This window comes from Neodiprion lecontei, chromosome 1 (genome assembly GCF_021901455.1).
Source record: "Neodiprion lecontei isolate iyNeoLeco1 chromosome 1, iyNeoLeco1.1, whole genome shotgun sequence".
NCBI classification, from domain to species: Eukaryota; Metazoa; Arthropoda; class Insecta; order Hymenoptera; family Diprionidae; genus Neodiprion; species Neodiprion lecontei.
In genome coordinates, this window is record NC_060260.1 from 20,379,453 (window position 1) to 20,402,922 (window position 23,470).

General features: G+C 41.4%; 2 protein-coding genes across 2 annotated transcripts in view; both read left to right on the forward strand.

Annotated features, from left to right (window-relative positions):
• LOC107224482 (vacuolar protein sorting-associated protein 8 homolog) overlaps window positions 1-23,470 on the forward strand; it is a 165,528-nt gene that overhangs the window by 18,976 nt on the left and 123,082 nt on the right. Inside the window, exon 4 of the mRNA XM_046732629.1 lies at window positions 6,172-6,390. Within this exon, the coding sequence (XP_046588585.1) occupies window positions 6,172-6,390 (219 nt within the window). The remainder of the gene's footprint in view (window positions 1-6,171; window positions 6,391-23,470) is intronic.
• Window positions 7,942-21,982, forward strand: LOC124293112 (trichohyalin-like). Its single transcript, XM_046732643.1, has 2 exons — window positions 7,942-7,962; window positions 17,949-21,982. Exon 2 carries the CDS (start codon window positions 19,809-19,811, stop codon window positions 20,685-20,687), a length of 879 nt encoding a protein of 292 aa, XP_046588599.1. The 5' UTR covers window positions 7,942-7,962; window positions 17,949-19,808; the 3' UTR covers window positions 20,688-21,982.

Consider the following 23,470-nt stretch of genomic DNA (forward strand, 5'->3'; position numbering starts at 1 on the left):
GTCACTAGTGCACGCTCTAAACAAAGTCAGCTCTCCAACAGCTTTAACTGACTATCGTCCGATCTCTCTTTTGTGCTTCCTGTCCAAGGCGTTGGAATGGCTGGTCCACAGACAAATCTCAGAACATCTTGAGACTAGGCTTTACCTGGATTGTCTACAAACTGGTTTCCGCGCCGGCCACAGTACTCAGTCGGGCTTAATTAAGCTGACTGACGATGTTAGGCTGGGCATCAACAAAAAGAAGGTAACACTTCTCCTTCTCTTCGATTTCAGCAAGGCCTTTGACACGGTGTGCCACGTCAAGCTGCTTGAAAAACTATCCACGTTCGGCTTCTCCAAGCAGGTCATCCGCTGGCTCGCCTCGTACCTCTCGGGCAGAACACAAGCTGTCACTGGTGATAACGGTGAACTCTCCATCTTTCGCCCACTTAACACGGGAGTACCACAGGGTTCCGTCCTGGGACCTTTGTTATTCTCGTTGTACATCAATGACATCAGTTTCTGCCTTGACTCTGATATCTCACACCTCATATACGCGGATGACCTGCAAATCTATACTCAGTGCCATCTCGACTCCTGTTCCTCAAGGATGTCAGCTAATGCCGAAAGGGTATCTCGTTGGGCAGCACACAATCATCTCAAACTAAACGTACTCAAAACTCAGGCAATTGTCCTGGGTTCCCCCTATTACATAAATGCTTTGCCTTCTGTTGCTAACACCTATATCAACATAGGAGGAGCCCGGGTCAATTACCAATCTTCTGTCCGCAGCCTGGGGTTGGTGCTTGATGCCAAGCTAAACTGGAAGGATCACGTTACACAATTGTGTAAGCGTGCCCACTCCCTCATGTACAGACTCTACTTTTTCAGGAAGAGCACCAACCTGGGACTGCGCAAACACCTAGTGCAAGCTCTCTTGTTCCCAATCATTAACTACTGCTCACTGGTATACTGTGACCTGACAAACGAACTAGACACTAAACTGCAAAGACTGGCTAACTCTGGCATCCGTTACATGTACGGTGTAAGGAGGGATGAGCACATCTCCCCTTACAGGCGCGAGCTGCAATGGCTTACCACCGCTGGTCGTAGGAAATATTTCATGGCCTGCTTTTTAAGAAAAATTTTCAACACTGCTACACCGGCTTACATCCTGGCCTTCTTCGACTTCCACGTTGCACTCAGACCTGTGAGGGGGGAGGTGACACCTCTAGACATCCCCCCCTTCGCCACAGAGACACTGAGAACTTCATTTCATATCAGTGCCTCTTATCTATGGAATTCATTACCGCCTCATCTTCGCAACACTAGAAACATCTCTGACTTTAAAACACTGGCTAAGCTATATTTCTTGGAACAGGAGAAATAGTTCTCTACGTCCACTCACAAACACCACACATAAACACATTACCCTACACGTCACCTCATTTCATTCCACACGCTCACACAAATATATTATACTCTTTTACATTAATTCTGTAAAATTAATAATTAATTCTATTTTCTATGTATTGTACAACATAATGTACATTAATAAATCTAATCTAATAATAATAATCTCGGTTTTGTTGAAATTAATCCCCAGCGACCGAGATGTGCACCAGTTCTGAACAAATTCAAGTACCTTCTGCATCTTTCTAGTCATGGACGGGAGGTGGTCGCCTGTGACAATCAAAGATACGTCGTCAGCGTATCCCACTGTAGTTCCCATTATCTTGCCGAGCTCTGTAAGTAGTCCATCTGCGATCAGGGTACACATCAGGGGAGACAAAACTCGTCCCTGCAGGTATCTCCTGCTGACTCGGGTCCTGACTTCGGTACCTCCAAGACTAGTGGTGACGATTCCGGTTTGTAGCATCTGCCTGATTCAGTTGACTAGCATGGCGCTTATGCCGAACTTGGTGGTAGACTCGCAATTTGCATCAAAGGAAGCGTTATCAAACATCCCTTCAATATCCATAAACACGCATAGTCTGCTTTTTTACGGTAGAGTAGCCCTTATACCTCCCTAACCAGGTGGCGGAGTGCCGTCTCTGTAGACCTACCAGCCTGGTAGACGTGCTGTGATCTCGAATAAGGACACACAGCTAGAGTTCCGTCCGTTGTGAATCTGTCCACTACTCGGTCCAGCGTTTTCGAGCAGAAATGACATCAGGCTAATCAGTCTCCGTGAATTGGCGCGGTCGTAGCAGCGGTTGCCCGTTCTCGGGATGAAAACTATTCTTACCTCTCTCTAGCTCATGGGTATGTAGCTAGCGCTAGGCACGCTCTGAAGATAGTGTTCAGCCTGGTAACCAGGGCCTCCCCACGCCCTTGAAGGAGGGCTGGTAACATCCCATCTACCCGCGGGCTTTTAAACCTGTTGAAGGTGTCGATAGCTCATCTGATCTTGGCCATCGTAACCGTGGTGCTGTCGGGAGGTTAGTTACTGTATGACGCCAGAGAATATGGTTTACAGGTTGTTTATTGCCAGAAAAATCGAGTTACACAGTTCGGATGGCGTAGTAGAAAATGCGGAAGGCAGGGAAAATAAGCGAAACGAGTTGATAGATACGTATGTGCCAAGAGCGTGGCGAAGACTGGGGTAGAGATGAAGAAGAAGTGCAGGCTCGCCCCCGAGTCGAGGCCAAGGGTCGCGTCGCGCCATAAATGCCACATGTAGGGAAATTTCCGGCGTGGTCAAACCCTTAGCCCTCGGCTAGCGAGGCGAGGCCTGGACACTCGAAGGTTAGTTGTAAAGAACTATGGAAAAAAATACACATGGAGAAACGGTAATATTTTAATGGTTTTTCGCCGGCTTACTGGTGGCGGGTGTCCGTCACAGTAACTGTTTCCCCTGCCGATTTTCAGTCCATTGATCCACGTCCGGTTGGGCCGACCTGTGAAGGCGTTTCCTGAGCTACGGGCCTAGAGCCTAGGAAGTGAACCTCCAGCAAGTGGTTCAGTATGTCTAACTGGTTTTCCGCTATGCCATCGTCCGGCAGTGTGAGGTCATCCATTCTAATATGCGGGCCTGACGAGAAAACTCTGCGGCGCTTGGCCAGTAGTGTTAGGGCCACAGTCTCACTGCAGAAGCTTCTCCAAGCCTCCGCCTTCGATCTTGTGATCATTTTCTTGTACCCTTTTTGGGTAGCCTTATAGGCTGCTCAGTCCGGAGCCTTTTTGGTCTTAAGGGCTCTGTTTATTAGTTTCCGGGAGTTGGATCTGAGTTTTTCCAACTCTCTACTGCACCAGGGAACCTTAGACATGCTTACCTTGGGCTTCGTAAGGCACGCTGCCTCAAAGCCCTAGATTATGGAGGATCGTAAGTGTGTTACGTGCCCTCCACCACGCTTGTACTGCTCAAACGACAGCAATATCCCTGGAGCCTCCATTCAAGCTCTTCCTGTAAGAAAGGCAGTCTGTGGGCTTGAGATTCCGGCACATCCTTGTCGGTTCCACCTCAGCATCTGCTGCGAGGGAAAACGTGATGCGCCTGTCGTCTAAGAGTGTGTCTTCTTGATGCACCCGCCAGACGTTGATTAGGTTCAACAACCTAGAGCTGCAGAGTGTCATGTCCATCACTTTCTACCGGTGGGAGGTAATGAAGGTCGGTTTTGAGCCTTTATTCAATATTTCGAGCTCGACTGCTGACAGGTAGTCCAGCAGAGCTGTACACCTCTTATTGGTGTCGGAGCTGCACTATACAATGTGGTCCGAATTTGCATCACAGTCAATCACCAGGGTAGTCTTTTTCGGTGCACTACCTAATCAGCTCTCTGAGTTCCATCGTCGGTGGTGGTTCCACAGAATTGTAAGAGAGGTAAATCGAACAGACGACTAGATATAGTCCAGATAGTCCTGCCCTTTGTCTATCTCAGTTTGATCGATCTTGCGGCCAAGTCTCTGTTACACAACTGGCTGAGTCTTGGTGTGTGATGCCTGTTGTTTAGGAAAACCGCCGCCCTGGGACTAGGTTCAGCCGCGCTTTCCACGCACACTAGCACACCGCTCTCTCGGTCTAGTCCTGCAACAAATACTTTCATAATATGTGGTTCTTGTATGACTAATATGTCTGCTCCACCTCTAGGCTGTGGCTATGAATAGTCTCCCCTTGTCTCCACGTCGTACCGCTGGCGCGGGGGTCGCACTTAGCAGTGTTCTGTGCGAACCTACCTATATGCTTTTTCGCTCGGCTTTGCTGAGCTCATGGGCCTTTGGGGGACAACCCCTGGGCTGCACAGCATAGCCTCTACTTCCAATAGCACCCCTCGTGCTCTGGACCGCAGATCTCGTGCCCTGGATCCCTGAGCCCGAGGGTGTTACGTCTTCCGTCGGGGCAGTGACAGAGGGGCCCCGTTGCCATTACCGGCACTGCTGCTCCCTCCCACGACGCCACCTCGACCCCGCTGACCTGCAAAAAGGCCTCGGGTCTTTTCTTTGTGCTAGGGTGTCTGTCCTTGAAGGAGATACGCCCCAAGCCGAAGTAGGCCAGGTGCCCCTCCCCCTCTCTCGCCTGAGAACTTCCCTGGATTTGGCGTCCGGCGTTTTGGCGTTTCAGCCTCCTCATGATGACCTCCGTTTCCAACGGTAGACCAGAAATGAGGATCATCGTCCTCTTAGGTCTGGACAATTGTTCCCTTTATAAAATTTGGAGGGAAGCCCCCGCCCAAGACGTCGAGACCGTGACCGTCCGAACAGCGCCTTCTCGTCGGAGCGCGAGACGTAGAGGACGCCCTGGTCGCACCGCTTCTTTGATCTCGACTTGTAGCATGGTCGCCGTCGAGCTGGTCTCCATGAAGGCCACCTTGTCCAGCTCTTCCCTTAAATTTAAGTTCTCTAGTCCCAAATCCATAAAAGTCCGGGTGACGCCCGGTACCCCAAAGCATTTTTTGTGACTCCGTACCCCATTGCCATCCAGCCCTCGGCACGATAGCTCCCACCTTGGCTTGGGGAGTTGCTCCGTGACTGGGGCCTTAGTTTCCCTGACCCAGTTTTTACGCCAGCCAGGCCCCGTATAGCCCCGATTAACCAGGTCGTCGCCCGCTCCCATCCCAAGGACCGGTTGCCAACCGGCATCCCGGTCCCGAGCCTGAGTGCGCGGGGTCTTTCCTGGCCGTTCACCTATCCGCCACCTGGAGTCGCGCTTAGTTTGCGCTGAACCCATAACCCTTATCCCGTATAGGGCTTAGGGTCTGAGGTTTAGTAAGTGAGTTTGGAAAGTTAAGCCAAACAAGTATCACTATAATACGAATGTTAATAGTTTTATTCTTAGCTCGGCTGATTATTATTGATTGATCAAATTTTTTGGTACCTTGGACAATTGGATGACAATAATTCCGTAAAGTGAATATAATAAAATTTATTCCACTTGCAATTTCGAATCTGAAAGAATTTGAAAAAAATTCATTGGCTTAATGATTTTGTACATTTTCAAGTTTAGTCGATTGAAATTAGATGATTACCCAATTTTGGTCGGCCATGCTGGTTAACCGACTAACCATTTCGGCGGGATAATTGTTTTAGCCAGCTAACTATCAGCTAATTAACCTAGTTAACTGTCTTCACCGACTAAGCCAGCTAAATTGTACAGCACTAGTATATGTCGCTAATGTTTGAACTTGAAAATGATCACAAGTTAGCGTATATTTATAATCAAGGATATCACTCAGTTATAATAAAACTTATAATCACAAAGCGTGAAAGCTCAACAAATTGATCGCAGATATCACATGAAAACTTTTACTTCACTAAACGAGTAAAAAATATATTTCCGATAATTTTTAACATTTGGGCTGTCTAATTATAAGTTGTCTCTCTTGAATATCATGTAATAGAAATCAATATTAAGAAAGTATCATCCAAAATTCTTTTCTTAAAGTATGAGTCTCTAAACCTACATATCAACTGGTAAGAATCTACTCTTATCTTTTTTGTACTCATGTTATTTAACACCCCTAGCAGTTCAAGTTGCATCACTGCTTTCAGTGATTGTACAACTTGATTATTTGATTATTTTACACATCTTCAAATGATTGAATGCGTTGATCTTTGATTGACATAGAACATATTACTATATTGTTGATTCTTAATGTGCAAGTGCACTTTTTTGAAACATGCCCTCGCAGATATGAAATCATGCATTTTTAGTAACGGAATTATTTCACATCTTAATTGTGTTTTTTCATTTAGTTCACAGACTCACCAAAACTGGCTTTGTGCAGTGACAGTGGGGGTTCTGTATTTGAATTAAATTTTACTCGCGTTATGGGAGTTAGAGGCTGCGACAGCAAATGTCTCTTTAGCGGTTCAAGGGGCGAAGTTTGTACATTGGAACCCCTTCTATTGAACCAACTCCCGACACATTCGCTGAAGAATTATACGCTGGTCGCAATGGCTACTTTATCAAAGGTATTGTAATTTTTTCATCCTTGCCGTCTTGAACGTACCTTCTACCAAGTATTCCTTTGGTAAGATGGTAAAAAACTGTCTAATTTTTTAAGCATGAATTAAATCTGAATCTGTTGAATGAATCAAATGATACTCCGATATCGCAACAAACTGAAATAATATAACCTTTACGTGTCAAACTAACAGTGAAGGAATATTTGTTGATTTTAATGTACATATATACTACTTGTTCGAAAACGGAATTTTTAGAGACATATTTTGAATATTAAATTTCACAGTCAATCTAGATTTTGGATTCAGTCGTCTATTTAATTTTAAGCTTGAATCGTAATTATATGAGAGCATAAACATTATTTAAAAATGTTTCTAGTTTGTATATACTACGTTATTTTGGCTCGCTACTTTATGCTTATTTGCTGTATGTAATTGTCACATTGTGCATATAGTAGTGTAACTAATGATGAGTGGTGTTCACACCCTTTGCACATCCTTGATTTACAGACGAGACTAATTCAAATCAGCTGCCTCGTCAAATGTCTTTCCTAATACTGTTACTGAGTTAACCAATAATATTGTATGAACAGTCCGCCCTTAGAATTTAAAGAGATATCATGATTTAATCTTTGCTTTCGGTTCATTTGACGTGCTTTAACTTTGTTCACTCGGAGAACTCTTTCAACCGTTATTTTCACTCTTGTGCTATGAAAGGTAATTCAAGTTGTTTTCTGGAATCGTCGTTCAGCTCGTACAACTTTCAATGAAAATGATCTTAGCATATTTTTACATGCAACTTCACTTGAAATTAACTCACGTAACATCGCAGTTCTGACACTAGTGTTCTAACAAACAGGTACTTACGATTAAATGTTTTTTTTTTTTTTGAGTAATTCAAGTGAAAGCACGTTAAACAAATGAAACACAAAGATAAAAGGATTAGCATAGTACGGTACGGTAGTATTTCAAAATATGGAGCATTATATTTCAGATCTTTAGTTAGTGTATAACCCAGTGTAATTGAACTTTACAGTAAGTTTTTTCTTGGTCTGGTATAGATGGTTATCAAACTAACAGGGATGAAATTTTCGACTTCAATCCCGCATTATTTTCCTTTGATATCTGTTGACTTCAAATTTACCGTATCTAAACAATTTCGTCAGAAGTATTTTGAATTATTTTCTTCATATTTTTATTGGTGCTCAGTATTTCATATCGAATCCATTTGTACTTGGTTTTTCAACATAATCGATGAAAATTCGTTTTTCTAAAATTTCTGCTACTTCGATTCTAACCCTGTTGTAAATAAAAGTAAGGTTCAATTTTTTGCTGTGAGTACCACTAAGGAAGTTCCGGGCTAACATGTAGTTTTCTAGAAACATAGCACAACACGAACGGTGCAATCCGTCAGACCAGTGATTTGAATTTTGTATTGTTCGATTCTGTTATTTTGACGAAGATTGAGCCTGTTTTTCGGCAGCCAGCAGTGGCGTTGAGAGCTGACTCCATTACCAACGTAATCGACTTGGTCGAAAAACTACCTGTGGTGCAGGGCTACAAGACGGTCATTTTTTAGAGGTTTGGTTACATTTTTAAAGTAATGTCATATTTTGTCATATTTTTGTAAGTGACCGGAGAACATGACTTGGCCGTGAAACGCCACTGCGAACCTTCATTTATCCAACTATAAATTCAAGCGCGAAATACGAGATGCCACTTGCGCTCCGTGTTTCTTTATTCTGTCATTCCGCGGTGCAGCGGTGGCTTCAGTTGATTCCATCGCATTTATTTCCCCACCTCACCGGCAATGTCACGTGAGCAACAGAGTGAAGGGCTGATAAGGTTGAGGCATCGTGTAGTGCGCCCGTCACGTCGATCCTTGCACTCGAAATAAGCATGAAAACAACGACAACAACAAGAACGACGATGGCGACGATGACGACGACAAGCTCAACACGATTCACTTATACCGGGAGCTTCAAGACAGGGAATTTTTAACGACGTTTGGTGACATTTTTGTGAGTGTCGAGTATTCTGTTTCGAAAAGTAGGTTCATTTTCCCTTCAAATTCTTTCATCACCATGTACGCTGCATGTAAAAAATAAGTTCGTAGACGTCACCTCAAAATGTACGAACGTGTTCGTTTATTAGGATGGTGCTATGGTTATATTATCAGTATAATTTTTTATTGAAGTAAATATTTTCCTTGGAAATGAAGTTCAGTAACGACCATCAAAAAATTGTTTACGTTTCGGCCTGACAAGGAAACGTTTTCAGGTATCCCCCTCCGATTTCGATGAAACTCTGGTATGTTATAGAGGGTCAAAATCGATGACATGCGAATTTTTTTTTATCGGCCCAAACTCATTTTAAAGGGGTGAAACACCCCTCCAAAGTTGACCACCTCCCAAGATGATTTTTCTGTTTTGCATACAAGGAGGGGATTTTGATAACTAATAATGATAGTAATAAATACCTTGTCAAAAGTGATGAAAAACACACTTCGAATATTCTCAAGAACTCTTTATTTTAGGGGTTAACTTGTATATACAAAGTTCATTTTTTACATTAGAAACAAGATGTTCGTCAGAGCTCAATGAATCCAACAGCACTGTGAAGAGCATGCAAGAATACAGAATACGTGCTTCCGATTTTTTCCCAAAAATTGAATTGTAATCGACTTTTTTCCCAATATTACGGATTATGTCTAGTATTTAGCCATGAATCATTGAATAACATTGTTTGAGGCTCGCATTAATTCTGGCATCGCTCTCTTATCATTTTACTGTTTTATCTTTTTGTTTCAAGAAACGTAAATATTTTTCATTTGAAGCTGACTATCAACTACTCGAAAATTCGATGTGTGTCATATGTAAACAAGTCATATCTCTACTTGAATTGATTCTATGGCACAGATATTTTTTTTAACGATTACGCGTATCTTTTGGATATTTTCAATATAAAAAGTCGTGAGACCGTTCAGTGCTTGTTAATACGTTAATAACAGAACTTCGAGCAGTTATTGAATTTCTTCTCACGTTTACAATGAAAGTGAATCCAATAAACGTTACTAAACTTCTGTGGGCAGCATTTGAAGTAATGAATATACCCGAGTCCCCGTTAACAAATGATGAACGCGAAATAGTATCGAACTTCGAAAACATTTTATTACAAAGCATGACAGACTATAATAGTGTGGAAATGATTGAGGAAAATTCTCTTGACTTTGAAGAGCCCTACAAAAATCTTGAAACGTTCGTAGTGGAAGATGCAGATTTTTAGGTGCCTTCCGAAGGACCTGAAGATAGCTGTTCCGAAGATGACGAACCTTTAAGTTTCGATTATAAAAGAAGAGCTGTTGAATATTGGCGAAGTGCAAAGACGAAAAAAAATCGCTCAATTGATACGGTTCGTCATAGATACAAAAAAGTCAAATCAGTATGACAATTGCGTGGTTGGGCACACCAAATCAACCAGGGAGGGACATACATGGAAAAATTGGCTCGCATATCAGAGTATACATTGCAGAATATGAAAAATGCCATTGACGCAGGCTTGATTGTTCATGATACGGATCTGCGAAGATGGGCTTTACAGGCCCAAGGACTTATCAGTCATAAGGATTTTCGATTTAAAGCATCACCAACGTGGTTACTTCACTTTAAAATGATCCATCGCATTACTAGCAGAAAAATCAATAAATTCGTCACGCGAATATCAGTGGAAAATAGTGAATATTTACACAAGAGTGCTGAAGAATTTTTGAAAAGAGTTGAACCTTATATTTCCGAATATGGATTACAAAATATATATGATTCTGATCAGAGTGGTTTCCAAATAGAGATTCATTCTGGACGAACGTTAAAGGAAGAAGGAACTAAACAAGTGTCGTGCATAGTACAATCAGTAACTTCAACAACGCACAGTTATACTATACAGCCTACAATTTCAGCGGACGGAAAATTATTATCTCCTTTATTTATTGTTTTAAAAGAACCATCCGGAACGTTCGGACCTATAGTTGAACAACATTTATTCAGGCCGCCAAATGTTTTCATCACAGCTTCCAAATCAGGAAAACTTACTTCAGGTATAATAATTCTTGTTTCGCGCTGCATACATTCAAACGGTATTAATCACAATGATTCATTAGAGAGCATTTCAAGATGTGGTTAGAAGAAGTGTTTATCCCAAAAGTGGGACCGAAGAGTCTACTTCTAATTGATTCTTGGAGTGGGCATTGTTCTAGAGTTGTGCAAGAGACAACACCCCCAGACAAAAAGTTGACGACTTTATTGATACCGAAAGGAACCACTGGAAAAATTCAACCTCTCGATGTTTTCGGCTTCCGTATATGGAAAAATTATATTCGTCATTTTTCAGACACCGTAGTTCTTCTTGATTATGATTTAAATTGACATTTAAGGAATAATATAATAAAATTACAGTCTTTAGTTCACAACCAACTGTCATCTCGGCGATATCATAATTTGTTTCGATAAAAGCGGGTTCATTGCAAAGAAACCTGATGAATTTGATAACCCCGTCGATTTTGCATTTGGACAGTCATCTCATCCGAATTGTGAAATCGAAGGTTGCACGAATGTCGCAGTAATCAGATGTTCTTGGTGTAAAAAATCACTTTGCCTACAGCATTTTTTTGATGAATATCATTATTGTACCGACTATCATCCATAAAGCGATTTATAGATAAACTTCGAACTTGTTTTTGTTTAAAGGGTGTGGCCACGGTAGAGGAAGTAGAATCATGTGCATATTCAACAATTTTGTATTATATAAAAACGTAATTTATTTACAAAACTATTTACAGGTGTATTTAGTGTATGAATCAAAGTAACAAAAAAAAAATTTCTTTATTCATTTTTTCAATGCAAAATGGCTAATTATCACGACTTGTTTTTTGTTTATCTTTTTCCCAGCACTTACCCCTGAAATATCTGTGCCATAGAATCAATTCAAGTAGAGATATGACTTGTTTACATATGACACACATCGAATTTTCGAGTAGTTGATAGTCAGCTTCAAATGAAAAATATTTACGTTTCTTGAAACAAAAAGATAAAACAGTAAAATGATAAGAGAGCGATGCCAGAATTAATGCGAGCCTCAAACAATGTTATTTAATGATTCATGGCTAAATACTAGACATAATCCGTAATATTGGGAAAAAAGTCGATTACAATTCAGTTTTTGGGAAAAAATCGGAAGCACGTATTCTGTATTCTTGCATGCTCTTCACAGTGCTGTTGGATTCATTGAGCTCTGACGAACATCTTGTTTCTAATGTAAAAAATGAACTTTGTATATACAAGTTAACCCCTAAAATAAAGAGTTCTTGAGAATATTCGAAGTGTGTTTTTCATCACTTTTGACAAGGTATTTATTACTATCATTATTAGTTATCAAAATCCCCTCCTTGTATGCAAAACAGAAAAATCATCTTGGGAGGTGGTCAACTTTGGAGGGGTGTTTCACCCCTTTAAAATGAGTTTGGGCCGATAAAAAAAAATTCGTATGTCATCGATTTTGACCCTCTATAACATACCAGAGTTTCATCGAAATCGGAGGGGGATACCTGAAAACATTTCCTTGTTAGTCAGTTCTTTAATGTATGAAACAATATAAAGTATTTATTATATATGATTAAGACTATTGGTACAACTGCCACGTTAATGCTCTAACGACTAACATTATACTACTATCGAGGTAACCGCCGTCTCCAGAAATTCGGAGAAGAATACATAGATCCAGTTCACTAGTAATGACACATAGCGCGCCATCTCTCGATCTCTCATTCAAAATACAAATGTATACACACATACTCAACAAGAACATTTTTAAACTCTTCAATATCTTTCAAAAACTCGTAAATTCGTTCTCGTAGTTCTGCTCTTTTTAAGGTTCTTCTCATCATGATAGGATCAATACAAAAATGATTTTCTGACATGCATTTGCGACTTTTATAGCTCTATGTCTCCCACCATGCATACGTTCCGGTAAGCTGTTTCTTCGAACTTGTTCTCGCATACCGATCAACACTCACCTCCCAACATCAAGTTATCATGCTGATTGATGCAGCCCCCCCCCGAAATTTATTTGCTGACAGATATTCGAACTATTTTTTCGTTCTAAATTCTGAGAATTCGGTATCGCTCACCGATCGATGCAAGCCTCCCGAGAAATCTTTGCAGAAATACGAACTGTTTGTCTGTACGTAAGAACGTAAGGTCTGTGAAATGTTGGTATCGGAATCTGTACGCAGAATCCTCATACTATTCTACTCGTACAAAATCGTCAAGTATATCATTCGAACACTCTATTTGCAATCGAATTTCGAAAGTAATGAAGTCAAAGCTTACCGAATCACGGATAGACATTTTGGATTTGCGTCGTCCACAAGTACTCGAAATTCATTTGCTGATTCTCTTGCTTGATGGCCGTAGTTTGATTCTCGCGTTATCGAGTAGAGTAAACTACATTTTGTTAAGAATGTTGCGTAGACTCAGGGTTCCAAATTGAGTTTGTTTCGTCTGTTATAATTTACGTACAGCCTAAATTCCGTTGAACAGGGCCGAGTCGCGGTATCATGTTTTTCAGTCTCGGCTCTCGTATAGGTCGCGGTTTGCCAAAATAGAGTGTTTGGATTAGCGAACGATTTATTTCATATTTTTGAGAAAGTTTTGAGTCTTGATGTGTTGCAATTGCGTTTAGTTGAGTTCGACGTTCTAATTCACGATACAGTTACTATTAAGATTTGAGTTTTAGTTGCGTCGATTTAGTTGCTGATTGCGCTGCGAGTTTTGGTTATTTTTTGATTTACGATTAAGTTTGCATCGTGACGAGTTGTACTGTTCAGGTTTCGTTTTAGTTGAATTTAAGTTGAAATTAAGGTTACATTTAATCCATTTTAGATTCAGTTGAGTTAAAGTTTCAAATGATGTTTATTTCATCGGAGGTTAAGGGGTTAGGTGGGTTTCAAAAGCTCAAAATAGGTACATTTTTATGATTTTTTTTTTATTTAATCAACAGAATATTTCATTCCATCAATTTAACACATAAAAGATACATATTTTATAAGTAGTTTGTGCAATTTTCATTGAAAAATATTGAAAATTAAGGCGTGGACACGTCGTCTGCTATGACCCTTCAAAAAAAAGTTCTCTCGGCGTAGTCAGGATAACTCATGACAGATTCATCTGAAATGCAAAAACCAAAAATTTTCTGTTAGTAGATGCTTAAAACTCGTGCTTGGACGAAGGAAAAAAAAAAAAAAACAAAAATTACATTTTTGGTGGCGTTGAAAACAAAAAACCCTTATTTTGAGTAAAATTTGCACCCTTCATGGCCTTGAAAAATTACTTGGAATAGAAAAAAAAAAAAATTCCTTCGTTCAAGCACGAGATAATGTTATTTTGAAGAAGTGTGCAAAATTTGAAAGAGATCGGTTCATAAATTTTCGAGAAATCGTGACTACCGATTTCAAAAATGTAATTCCGAGAAAAACGCGATTGAAGATTTACGTTCAAATAACATGTAAATAATCGTACTTACACCGTATAATGGTGCAAACCCACGTTTTTTCCACGTGCCATCACCTGACACGGTAACATCTGTCGTATCTTCAACATTATTTTCATCACACGTTAATTTTTTTTCTTGATTTGCAGCAGATAACAAAATTGATTCGGCAACAGTTATGACGCACTCATGTATTTTATCAACATAAAAATTGTACGTTGATGCATTCAAGAATGAGGAACTTATATCCATCAAACCACAGAATTTTTTACATCCGGCAAGTCCTAAGCCTAGTATTCGCATCACAAAAACAAACGAACAATAGCTAAGCAGCTGCCTCGATATACCTGCCTCCATATACTCGTACCTGCGTCACGCTCGGTTATAGCCTGATGGGTGAAACATCCAAAGGCTATATCTCTTAGAATATGACTCGGATCGTTTTGAAATTTTAAAGGAATATTCTCAACATATTCAATTATAAGATAAGCAAAAAAAAAAAAATTCGATTTTTTGAAATTTTGAAACCCACCTAACCCCTTAAGTTTAGGATAATGTTAAGCTTAGTCTAGGTTGTTTAGTTAGTTTTAAGTCATTTTACGGTTCTGCCGATGCTACAAGTCGGGTAATTGTTAAGAATACAGTCTGTTCGGTAGCCTGGTCGGCATGCCAACGAGTAATTAGTTAAGGTTTCGGGTTCGTAGCGATTGTTGCTCTTCTTTCTTCTTTTATCGCTTCTTTGTTTTTGAGAATTTTGAGTCAAGTCTAGTTTTAGTTTGCGAGCTAAATAACTCGGTACATTAAGAAAGAGTACGATTATATTTATAAATATGCTAGTTGAGATTTTGAGAATTTCGAATGTCAAGTGTAGTTTTGGTGAGCGAGCTAAAAGCTCGGTAGATTAAGAAATAGTGAAGGTATGATAATTTTCTGTTATTTTGGTTTTGAATCGCAAAGAGCGAGTTTCGGATAGGTATGTATGTTTTTTTTCCGTCTCGCTTCTTAAGAGAATATATTATTTTATTTTATTTTCTTAACCGGCTTGTTTTTGTCGAGTGTCTCTCTTTCTCTCGCTAAAATTACCCCTCCCATCTTCGTAGTACTGAGAATCGTTAGGGACCACCAGGGCGGGCGGCCTATGAGCTACCTCTGCAAAATAGTAAGTGCAACCCATTTTCGGATTACCGCTCAATTTAAGGGGGTTTCCTGAATTAGAATGTTATAAAACAGCGTTTTTTTGTGATTTAATTTTAGAGAAGAAAGAGAGAAATGAAGTTATTGAATTTAGAAGTATGATTTTATATGTATTTAACCAATACAAAAAATTTTTTTTAAGTAAACACCTCTTAATTTTTGACTAAAACAAAAAACCAAAGAGGATTAAATTGTTATATAATTTTCTTCTCGGTGAACTAAAAAAAGGCAGAAAAAAATCCGAAATTAAAAATTTTGGCGGTTTAAAAAAAAATTAAACTTTAAGGCACTGTTACGGGTTTGAGGAGGTTTGATTCGACAACCGGTAACCGGTACCTTTTGGTTTTATAAAGGCTTCATTAGCACTGAGTAATGTGTAATTGTGTAACTAGGTGATTTGGATCAGGAATAGGTAAAATGATTATTTAGACTGGATCTGAGGTTCAACTTGGAAGTTAGAGTTGAAGTTGATTATACGAACGTTGGAATAGGACTGAATCCGAGGTAAAGAGCAGGAGTAGACGAAAGGTGCGCAAATCCAGAATGGTGGAGAATAGAATTAGCAGAGTTGGCAAAAAGCGAGTAGCGTGAGCCAGAATGGAAATAGGAGGACAGGAATGAGACGACAAGTTTACAAGGTTATAAGGATCGTGGGAGAGTGACGAGATCAGGGAGACGTGTGGCAATACGCCGACGTCACAGAGCCATAACAATTATTTAAATACACTTTTTTACTAACTTTTTCAGTTCGCTTAGAAGAGAATTCAATACTGTTCAAAAAAAAACTTTAGTTTAATGAAATAAGTTGTTTAGTTTTTTAGCTGTCACGCACGCGAATTTAGAAAAATCGTGAAAATAAAAACTGGAGAATACGCATTTCAAAGTTTTCAATTAGAAAAAAGATGAATTTTTAGTTAATTACGCTGATAATCTGCTAATCAGCTATTCCTGTTCCATATAACAGTCCTTTTACTTCTTCAAAAGCCTCATTTTGATGCATTCAATCGAGTTTACTGGCTGTTCGAGCCTTTTTACTGCTAAATGGTTGGTGGTTGTACTCTCTGTCGATCCGTTGCGTGTCAGCGATATCAGCAAACATTGTGCACTGCTGTCCTATACTCAAATTAAGTAACTGCATGGCACTCGCAATCGCTGAATACCCTTCGTTGGACATATCTACAGCCATGTAGTTCAACGACAATTTCAACGACTTTTTCGCCCGAATTGAGGTGTTTTGGAGTGATAAGCCAAATTATTGAGTTGAATGACTTATTGGATTTTTTAGTCTAACCGCCTAAGAATCGCATTAAAAGGTTATCATTCGGGAGATCTTCATAAATTGGGCGAATGTGTTTCTAAACTTCTTCATTAATCAATCGATCGGGATGCTCGAAATATTTTAATTGATTCATGGATTCAGCTTTGCGCCATTCACACCAACTGTCGTTGCCAACTGGATAATTATCGTGCCGAGGAGATTAATCAGTTTAACAATAATGATCCAGCGTTGCTATTATAGCTTCTTTCATCTTTTGGACAGAATCCACGTTCCTTCTCATGGACAAACTATAATAAATCGTCAGTTCTTTATGACACCGGCTGTCAACCGTTTCTTACCACTGAGCTTCCGTTCTTTCTTTATATTTCAAAGTCGTGAACCCATGCATTTTTGTACGTGTCCCACTCATTTTTTGTAAAAGGGCAATCATCACCGTACGATTTTATTTATCATCAAAATGCCTGCAAAAGATTTTGAATCCCCGTCGCCGATGTAATTTGTATATTTTACGCCAAATTTTTTGTCAGATCTTAAAAACGTTTCTGTAATAGAATCCACCTTCATCTTCCCAGCTAAACCTTGGTGATTTGAAGAGCATGATTCTGCGTAAGTTTCGTACCATTTTTCAAATTTGTCATCGTCTAGTGATTTCTTGTTTAGAGTACAGATGTGGCAGTATGCACTTTTTACGATAAGGGCGATTACTTTACCACTATAGTGTCCAATGAGAGTTGTTACATCGTATAATAAAGTGAAGCCACGTTTTTTGCAGGATGCATCGTCAGACTCTTTCAAATGATTTTCAACATTCCCCGTTTTTTGCATTCTCTTCTCGCTCTTCTTTGACAGCTTTCTCAGTGACGTTATTGAACATCGATTCCGATGCCGGGTAAATGTACTGGACTATGTTATCGTACATCGATTTCGCTAACCCTTGGCATAGATTGATGAGTCCACAAAATACGTTGATGCCACCTCGTCAAGCACCAAGTAGCCTCATAACAAACACGATTCGTCTATCTATTTCATGACCGGCGTTTATTAACGAACCTAAATTAATTTCACGCCGACCGCACATACACGATAATATAATCATGAAGTCTAAGCCGCGATGCCCACTTTTTTCAAATTTAATTTTTTGTTTGCATGATGCGCAGATTATAATAATAGCAATTGCTTGAGAAACTGTGAAAAATTCAATGATTCTATAACAATGAAGTGGTTTCGCAATTATATCTTCGCTGCTCGCCATAGATAATCTTGCGCGCTACTGCTTGTGAATCGATTTCCATGGAATTTACGCTTACGCGGTTTCAGAGCTCATTCAGAGGTCGATTTTGTACCTTTTTTGATAACTTGCCATAATATTCTTACGATTTGCATGCGTCAAAAATCCGAACAAAACTAACCGTTGATGCTACAAACTACTAGGTAAAGCCACGTAGACTAAATGAATCATATACATTTATATCAGGTTTATTAATTCATTCGGTGCCTTTACTTCGGTATCTTGTATCTCTAGTTTGAATTTGAATTTTTTTCTTGTCCTAAGGTAGTTTCAAAGAGCAAACCATATGCTGTGAAACGTACTATGAAAGATGGTGGCCCTGCGAACTAGACCTCAAACAGCAGTAGTTAAACCAATGGCATCCGACAAGGAGCATTTGAGACACTGCATTCTTTCTGCGTTCGAATTGAAAAAAAATGCAGCTGAGGCGACCGAAATGATTTGCTCAGCCTTAGGAGAAGGTGCAGTGATACATAAAACGTGTAAAAAGTAGTTCCAGAGATTTCGCAATGGTGATTTTGACCTTGCCGACCGAGAAAGACCTGGCTAGCCGAAAAAATTCGAAGACGAGAAACTAGAGCAGCTCCTGAAGGAAAATCCTACTCAAACAGAGAAAGAGCTTGCACACGCTCTCGGAGTTACTCAACAAGCGATTTCCTATCGCTTGCATCAACTAGGGAGAATTCACAAGGCAGGACGATGGGTTCCGTATGTGCTCAGTCCATAAAACAAGGAGAGGCGCTACGATACCGCACTATCTTTGTTATCACGCTTTCAACGGAATGACTTTTTGTAGAAGATTGTAACTGGTGATGAGAAATGGTTACTTTATGAAAACCCGAAAAGAAAAAAATCGTGGGTTCAGCCCGGTCAACCATCAACATCCACAGTCAAAACCAATATTCACTGCAAGAAAGTGTTGCTGCGGATCTGGTGGGACATGAAAGGTGTTTTCTATTATGAGTTGCTGAAACCGGGTGAAACTGTCACTGCTGCGCGATATCAGGAGCAACTCAAGCATTTGAGTAACGAAATTAGAGTGAAAAGACCGTATACAGGAAGTGCTAGGCAAGTGTTCTTGTTGCATGACAATGTAAAGCCACACACCGCAAGATCGACCAAAGACGCTATAAATTTATTGCGCTGGGAAGTTCTCCTTCACGTGGCTTATTCGCCAGACATGGCTCCTACAAACTACCACCTGTTCCGGTCCCTTCAACATCACCTTTCGGATACGCACTTCAAGTCAGTGGAGGAGGTTGAAGAAAGCATCGCAGATTTCATCCAATCAAAACCACCATAATTTTACCGAAGTTGAAGGATTCGTCGCTAGTGGCACAGTTTGAGACAGTGTGTAATCATGGCTTGTTTGTGAGTGTAACTCATTACACTGCTGTATTAAGCCATTTAGATCGGACTCGGCCAACTTCTACAAATGCACGGCACACGAACCAAAACAAATCTCGAATACAGGAGGCCCTTTTTAGTGTCAAATCAAAGCACTCATGAACAACAGAAAATTAATATTTTAACCTTTATTTTTTTTTTACATTTATTTAATAAGGTTGAAAATAACTTTGAAAAAAAGGAGTCCTCGCGGTGAACACGATTGTGGCCGTAAATATTATCTAAATCGACTTCCGTTTTCGATTGGATGTGAGTGAAAGGCGTGGCAGAGAGTGCGAGTAGTAGAAGGAAAGTAAGTGAGATAGCAAGGGCGAGTAAGGAAAGAGATAGAGTGGGGATGTTGAGGGGGAGATCAGGACGGGCGGAGATGCAAGGGGGAACAAGAGGGCGGGAAAAAAGAGGGAAGGGCAGGTAAAGGAAAGATGGGAAGTTTTGAGGTTAGGTAACGAGAACTAGGTGATGGCAAGGGGGAACGGCAGTAGAGAAGAAAAGGGGACGACATCTAGGGAGTCGGAAAGAGGTTAGACTAGAGATAGATAAGTGCCAGGCAGGTAAGGTAGGGAGTGGCGAAGCGAAATAGCATTAGTGAGGCGGGCGGCCAGAACGAAAGGGTGCGGAGCGTGGAAGAGGAGAGAAAGAAAGGTAGCCCGAGTAAAGTAGCAGTGCTAGGCAGGGAAAGGAGTCACAGTTTAAGTCGGTGATGACGGTGACAGAACTATGGAAGAGAAAGCAGGAGGATGCAGGGGGACAAGAGAAGGAAGAAATAGACGGAGGGAGATGAAGGAAGCAATAAGGGACATGGGTAAAAGACTAGATGCAGTAGAAAAGCGGGGAGGGGAGGAAATAGAAAAGGTAGAGGAAAGACTGGCAGAAATAGACAAGGAGCGCATAGAATGCGCCGAGAAGCGACAGCGTGAGGGGAACTCAGGAGTGGCAAAGATAGCAATGGATAGGGCAAGAGAGGTGGAGTGGGTTTTAGAGAGGAAAGAAAGGGCGGAGCGGAGGGGAAATATAGTAGAGAGAGGAACCAGAATAGAAAAGGGAAAGGAAAAAGAAGGATTGCAAAAGATTATGCAGGTAATAAGAGTAGAGGTCGAGATAAAAGAGACGTGGGAAGTAGGCGCGAAAGGGGTGAGAGAAAGGGGGATATGGATAGCAAGACTAGGGAGCAGGGAGCAAAAGAAGAGGAAGTTAATAGATAAAAAAAGTCATTTAAGAAGGAGGGAAGAGATATTAGAGGAGGATCTCACCTGGGCGAAAAGAAAAACAAAATGGAAATTGCGGGAGATAGCAGCGTTCGAGGAGAGAAGGCGAAACAGAGTAAGAGCAGGGTATGGGAAAATATGGATAAAAGGTAAAATGTGCAAGTGGGATGAGATAGGAGAGGTGCTTAGGGATGGGGCGGGCAGAGACCTGGGCGGAGAAGAAAAGGAGGGGGTGGGAAGTGATAGTGACAGGATAGCAAGTGAAGAACGGCAGGAGGTTGATATAGCGTCACAGGCGGGGGTGAGTCGGGAAAGGCAGGTGAGGGAATGGATAGTATGGAGCGGCGGAAGTTACGGGCGGGGGAGAGGAAGAGGTGAAAGAGGAGGGTAAGTGAACAGGTGATGAGGGCTGGAAAGTAGGGTTCTGGACCGTAGCGGGGCTAGCGAAAAAGGACTAGGATTTCTGGAGGGTTTTAATAGAGTGGGATGTGATATTTTGAATGAAAATATGGATAGAGAAGAAGGGATGGGAAATGATTAGTAATAAGCTACCGGCAGGATATGAATGGGAAGTGCAGTGTGCAGTGAGAACAAACATGAATGGAAGAGCAATGGGGGGAATTTTGTCAGGAGTGAGAAAGGAATTAGTAAGAGAGGAGGGAGGGCAGACAGAGGTAAAGGAGGGGATGGTGAGGAGAAAAGTAAGTGTAGGGGGGGAAAAATGGCTAGTAATAGGGATATACGCGAATGGGGATTTAAAAACTAAATAAGGGGAACTGAGGGAAAGAGTAGAAGAGGCAGGCAGAGGGGCAAAAGTGTTAGTGGGGGGTGACTTCAATGCCAGGACGGCGCAAGAGGGGGGAAGATGCTGGGGAAACAGAAAGGAGGAAAATAAGAACAGGAAGTCAAAGGACAGGAAAATAAACCGAAAGGTAGGGAGCTGTTGCAATTTTTAGAAGAGACGGTCTGGTCAGTAACGAATGGGGATATAGAGAGAGATGAAGAAGTGGAATTTACGTATGTGGGAGGGGCGGGGGAGACGATGATAGATTATGCTATGGGAAGCAATGAGGTTAGAGAAAGGCTTGAGATTGGGGATAGAGTTGATTTAGACCATCACCCAGTGGTAGTGTGGGTGAGGGGGGGGAGTGTCCGGGAAAAGAAAGGAAAAAAGGGAAAGGGGAGTTGGTGAAGGGGTTCGGACAGAGGAGGGCAGGCAGAGGCTTAGAAGAGAGGTAAAATGGGAAGGGTAGGGGAAGCGGACGTAGGCAAAGAGATAGAGGAAAGACTAAGGGAGCTTAGGCGACCAATAGAATCAGGAGGTAGGGAGGGTAATGCGAAAAAGGGTTGCTAGGGTGAGGAACCTAGCCAAAAGAAAGCAGACCTTAGGAAAAATCTAAGAAATTGGAGCAAGAGAGAGGAAGAAAATATAGAAAGGAAAGAAGGTAATATAACATATTATGTGAGGAAAAGATGAGGAAGGAAATGAGAGTGTCATAAAAGAAGTAGCTGAAGCAAAGACGTAAAGTAAGGTATGGGAAATGATAAATAGGGAAAGAAGAAAGTAGAAGAAGGTGAATGAGGCAATAGATGAGGAGGAGTGGAGGGATTATTTCATAAGACTATAAGGTGGACTGGACAGGGTGGGGGACGGGGAAGGGAAGCTACAGAGGGAAGAGATCAGAAAGGCGATAGGCAAGTTGAGGGATGGAAAGGCACCGGAAGGGGATGGAGTAGTTAGCGAGGTATGGATACATGGGGGGGGGGGGGGGGGATTTAGCAGTGGATATGGAAAACATTCACAGGGTATGGATGGGAGAGAGTTGGCCGGAAGAATGGATGGACGGATATCGCTGATGGTAAAAAAGGGGGAGGGAAAAAGGGTAGAAGAGTACAGGGGGGTTACTCTAATGCCGACGTTGTACAAGGTTTACGCGATGGTGTTAGCAGGCAGGTTAGAAAGGGAAGTGGAGGAGAAGGGTGATATCGCATAATCAGTCGGGTTTTAGGAATGGAATGGGGATGATTGATAATATGTATGTCTAACTATCTAATCAACAGGCAGGTAGGGGAGGACAAGGGAAAGATGGTCGCATCTTTTGCTGACTTGAAGGCAGCGTTTGATTCGGTAGAGAGAAAGGTGCTGTGGGAGGCTATGGAAAGAAGAGGGGTGAGGGTAGGGTTCAGGGCAAGAGTAGAGGAGATTTACAAAGAGACAAAAAGTAGAGTAAGGAGTGGGGGGAAGGTGAGAGAGGTGTTCTGGATGGCGAGGAGGGTCAGGCAGGGTTGTCCACTCAGCCCGCACTTATTTAATATTTTGTTGGCGAATATGGAAGAGGAGATGGCAAGAGGGAGAAGGGTCGAAGGGCTGAAGTTGGTGGCAGGTGGGGTCTCGACTCTAGCGTACGCCGATGACGTAGTGCTGTTAGCAGAGCAGGAAGAGGAGATGGAAATTATGATTAGGAAGCTAGAGAAATACATGGATAGGAAGAGGCTGATGGTAAATGTAGCAAAGTCGATGATTTTGAGATTTAGAAAAGCGAGAGCTAGAAAGAAAAAAGTGGATTGGGAATAGAAAGGCAAAAAGATAGAGGAGGTGAAAGAGTTTTGTTACCTGAGGTACACGGTAAAGTGTAATGGTGGTAGAAAGCGCGCGTGAAAGAGACGGTGTGGAAAGCAGAGGTAGTAATGAGGCAGGTATGGGGAATAGGGAAAAGAAGGTTTGGGAGGGACTGGAAGAAAAAGATTTGGCTGCTTGTAGGATTAGTGTGGACGGTTATGAAATACGTTTCGGAGATATGGGGGTGGAGGGAATGGACGAAGATCGAGGCAGTACAGGATAGGTATTTGAGATGGACTTTAGGAGAAGATTGGCGAGCACCGGGGTATTTAGTCAGGGAGGAGTTACAGAGGGAGAAACTAGGGATTAAAGCAGGAAGCAGGGCATCGAATTTTGAATGACAGCTGGAGAAAGGAAAGGGTAGGGAAGGGGAAGCAGGGATCGAGATGGGAAAGGGAAAGGGAAAGTTTCTTGGCAAAAAAGGGAGCACATAGTAGGGAGGTAATAGAGAGGAGGGAGAGAAGATCCTGGAATTTAGGGAGATACAGGAGAGAATAGAATAGAATAGAATAGAATACAAGTTTATTACGTCCATTGAAATGTTGGACAAGAAC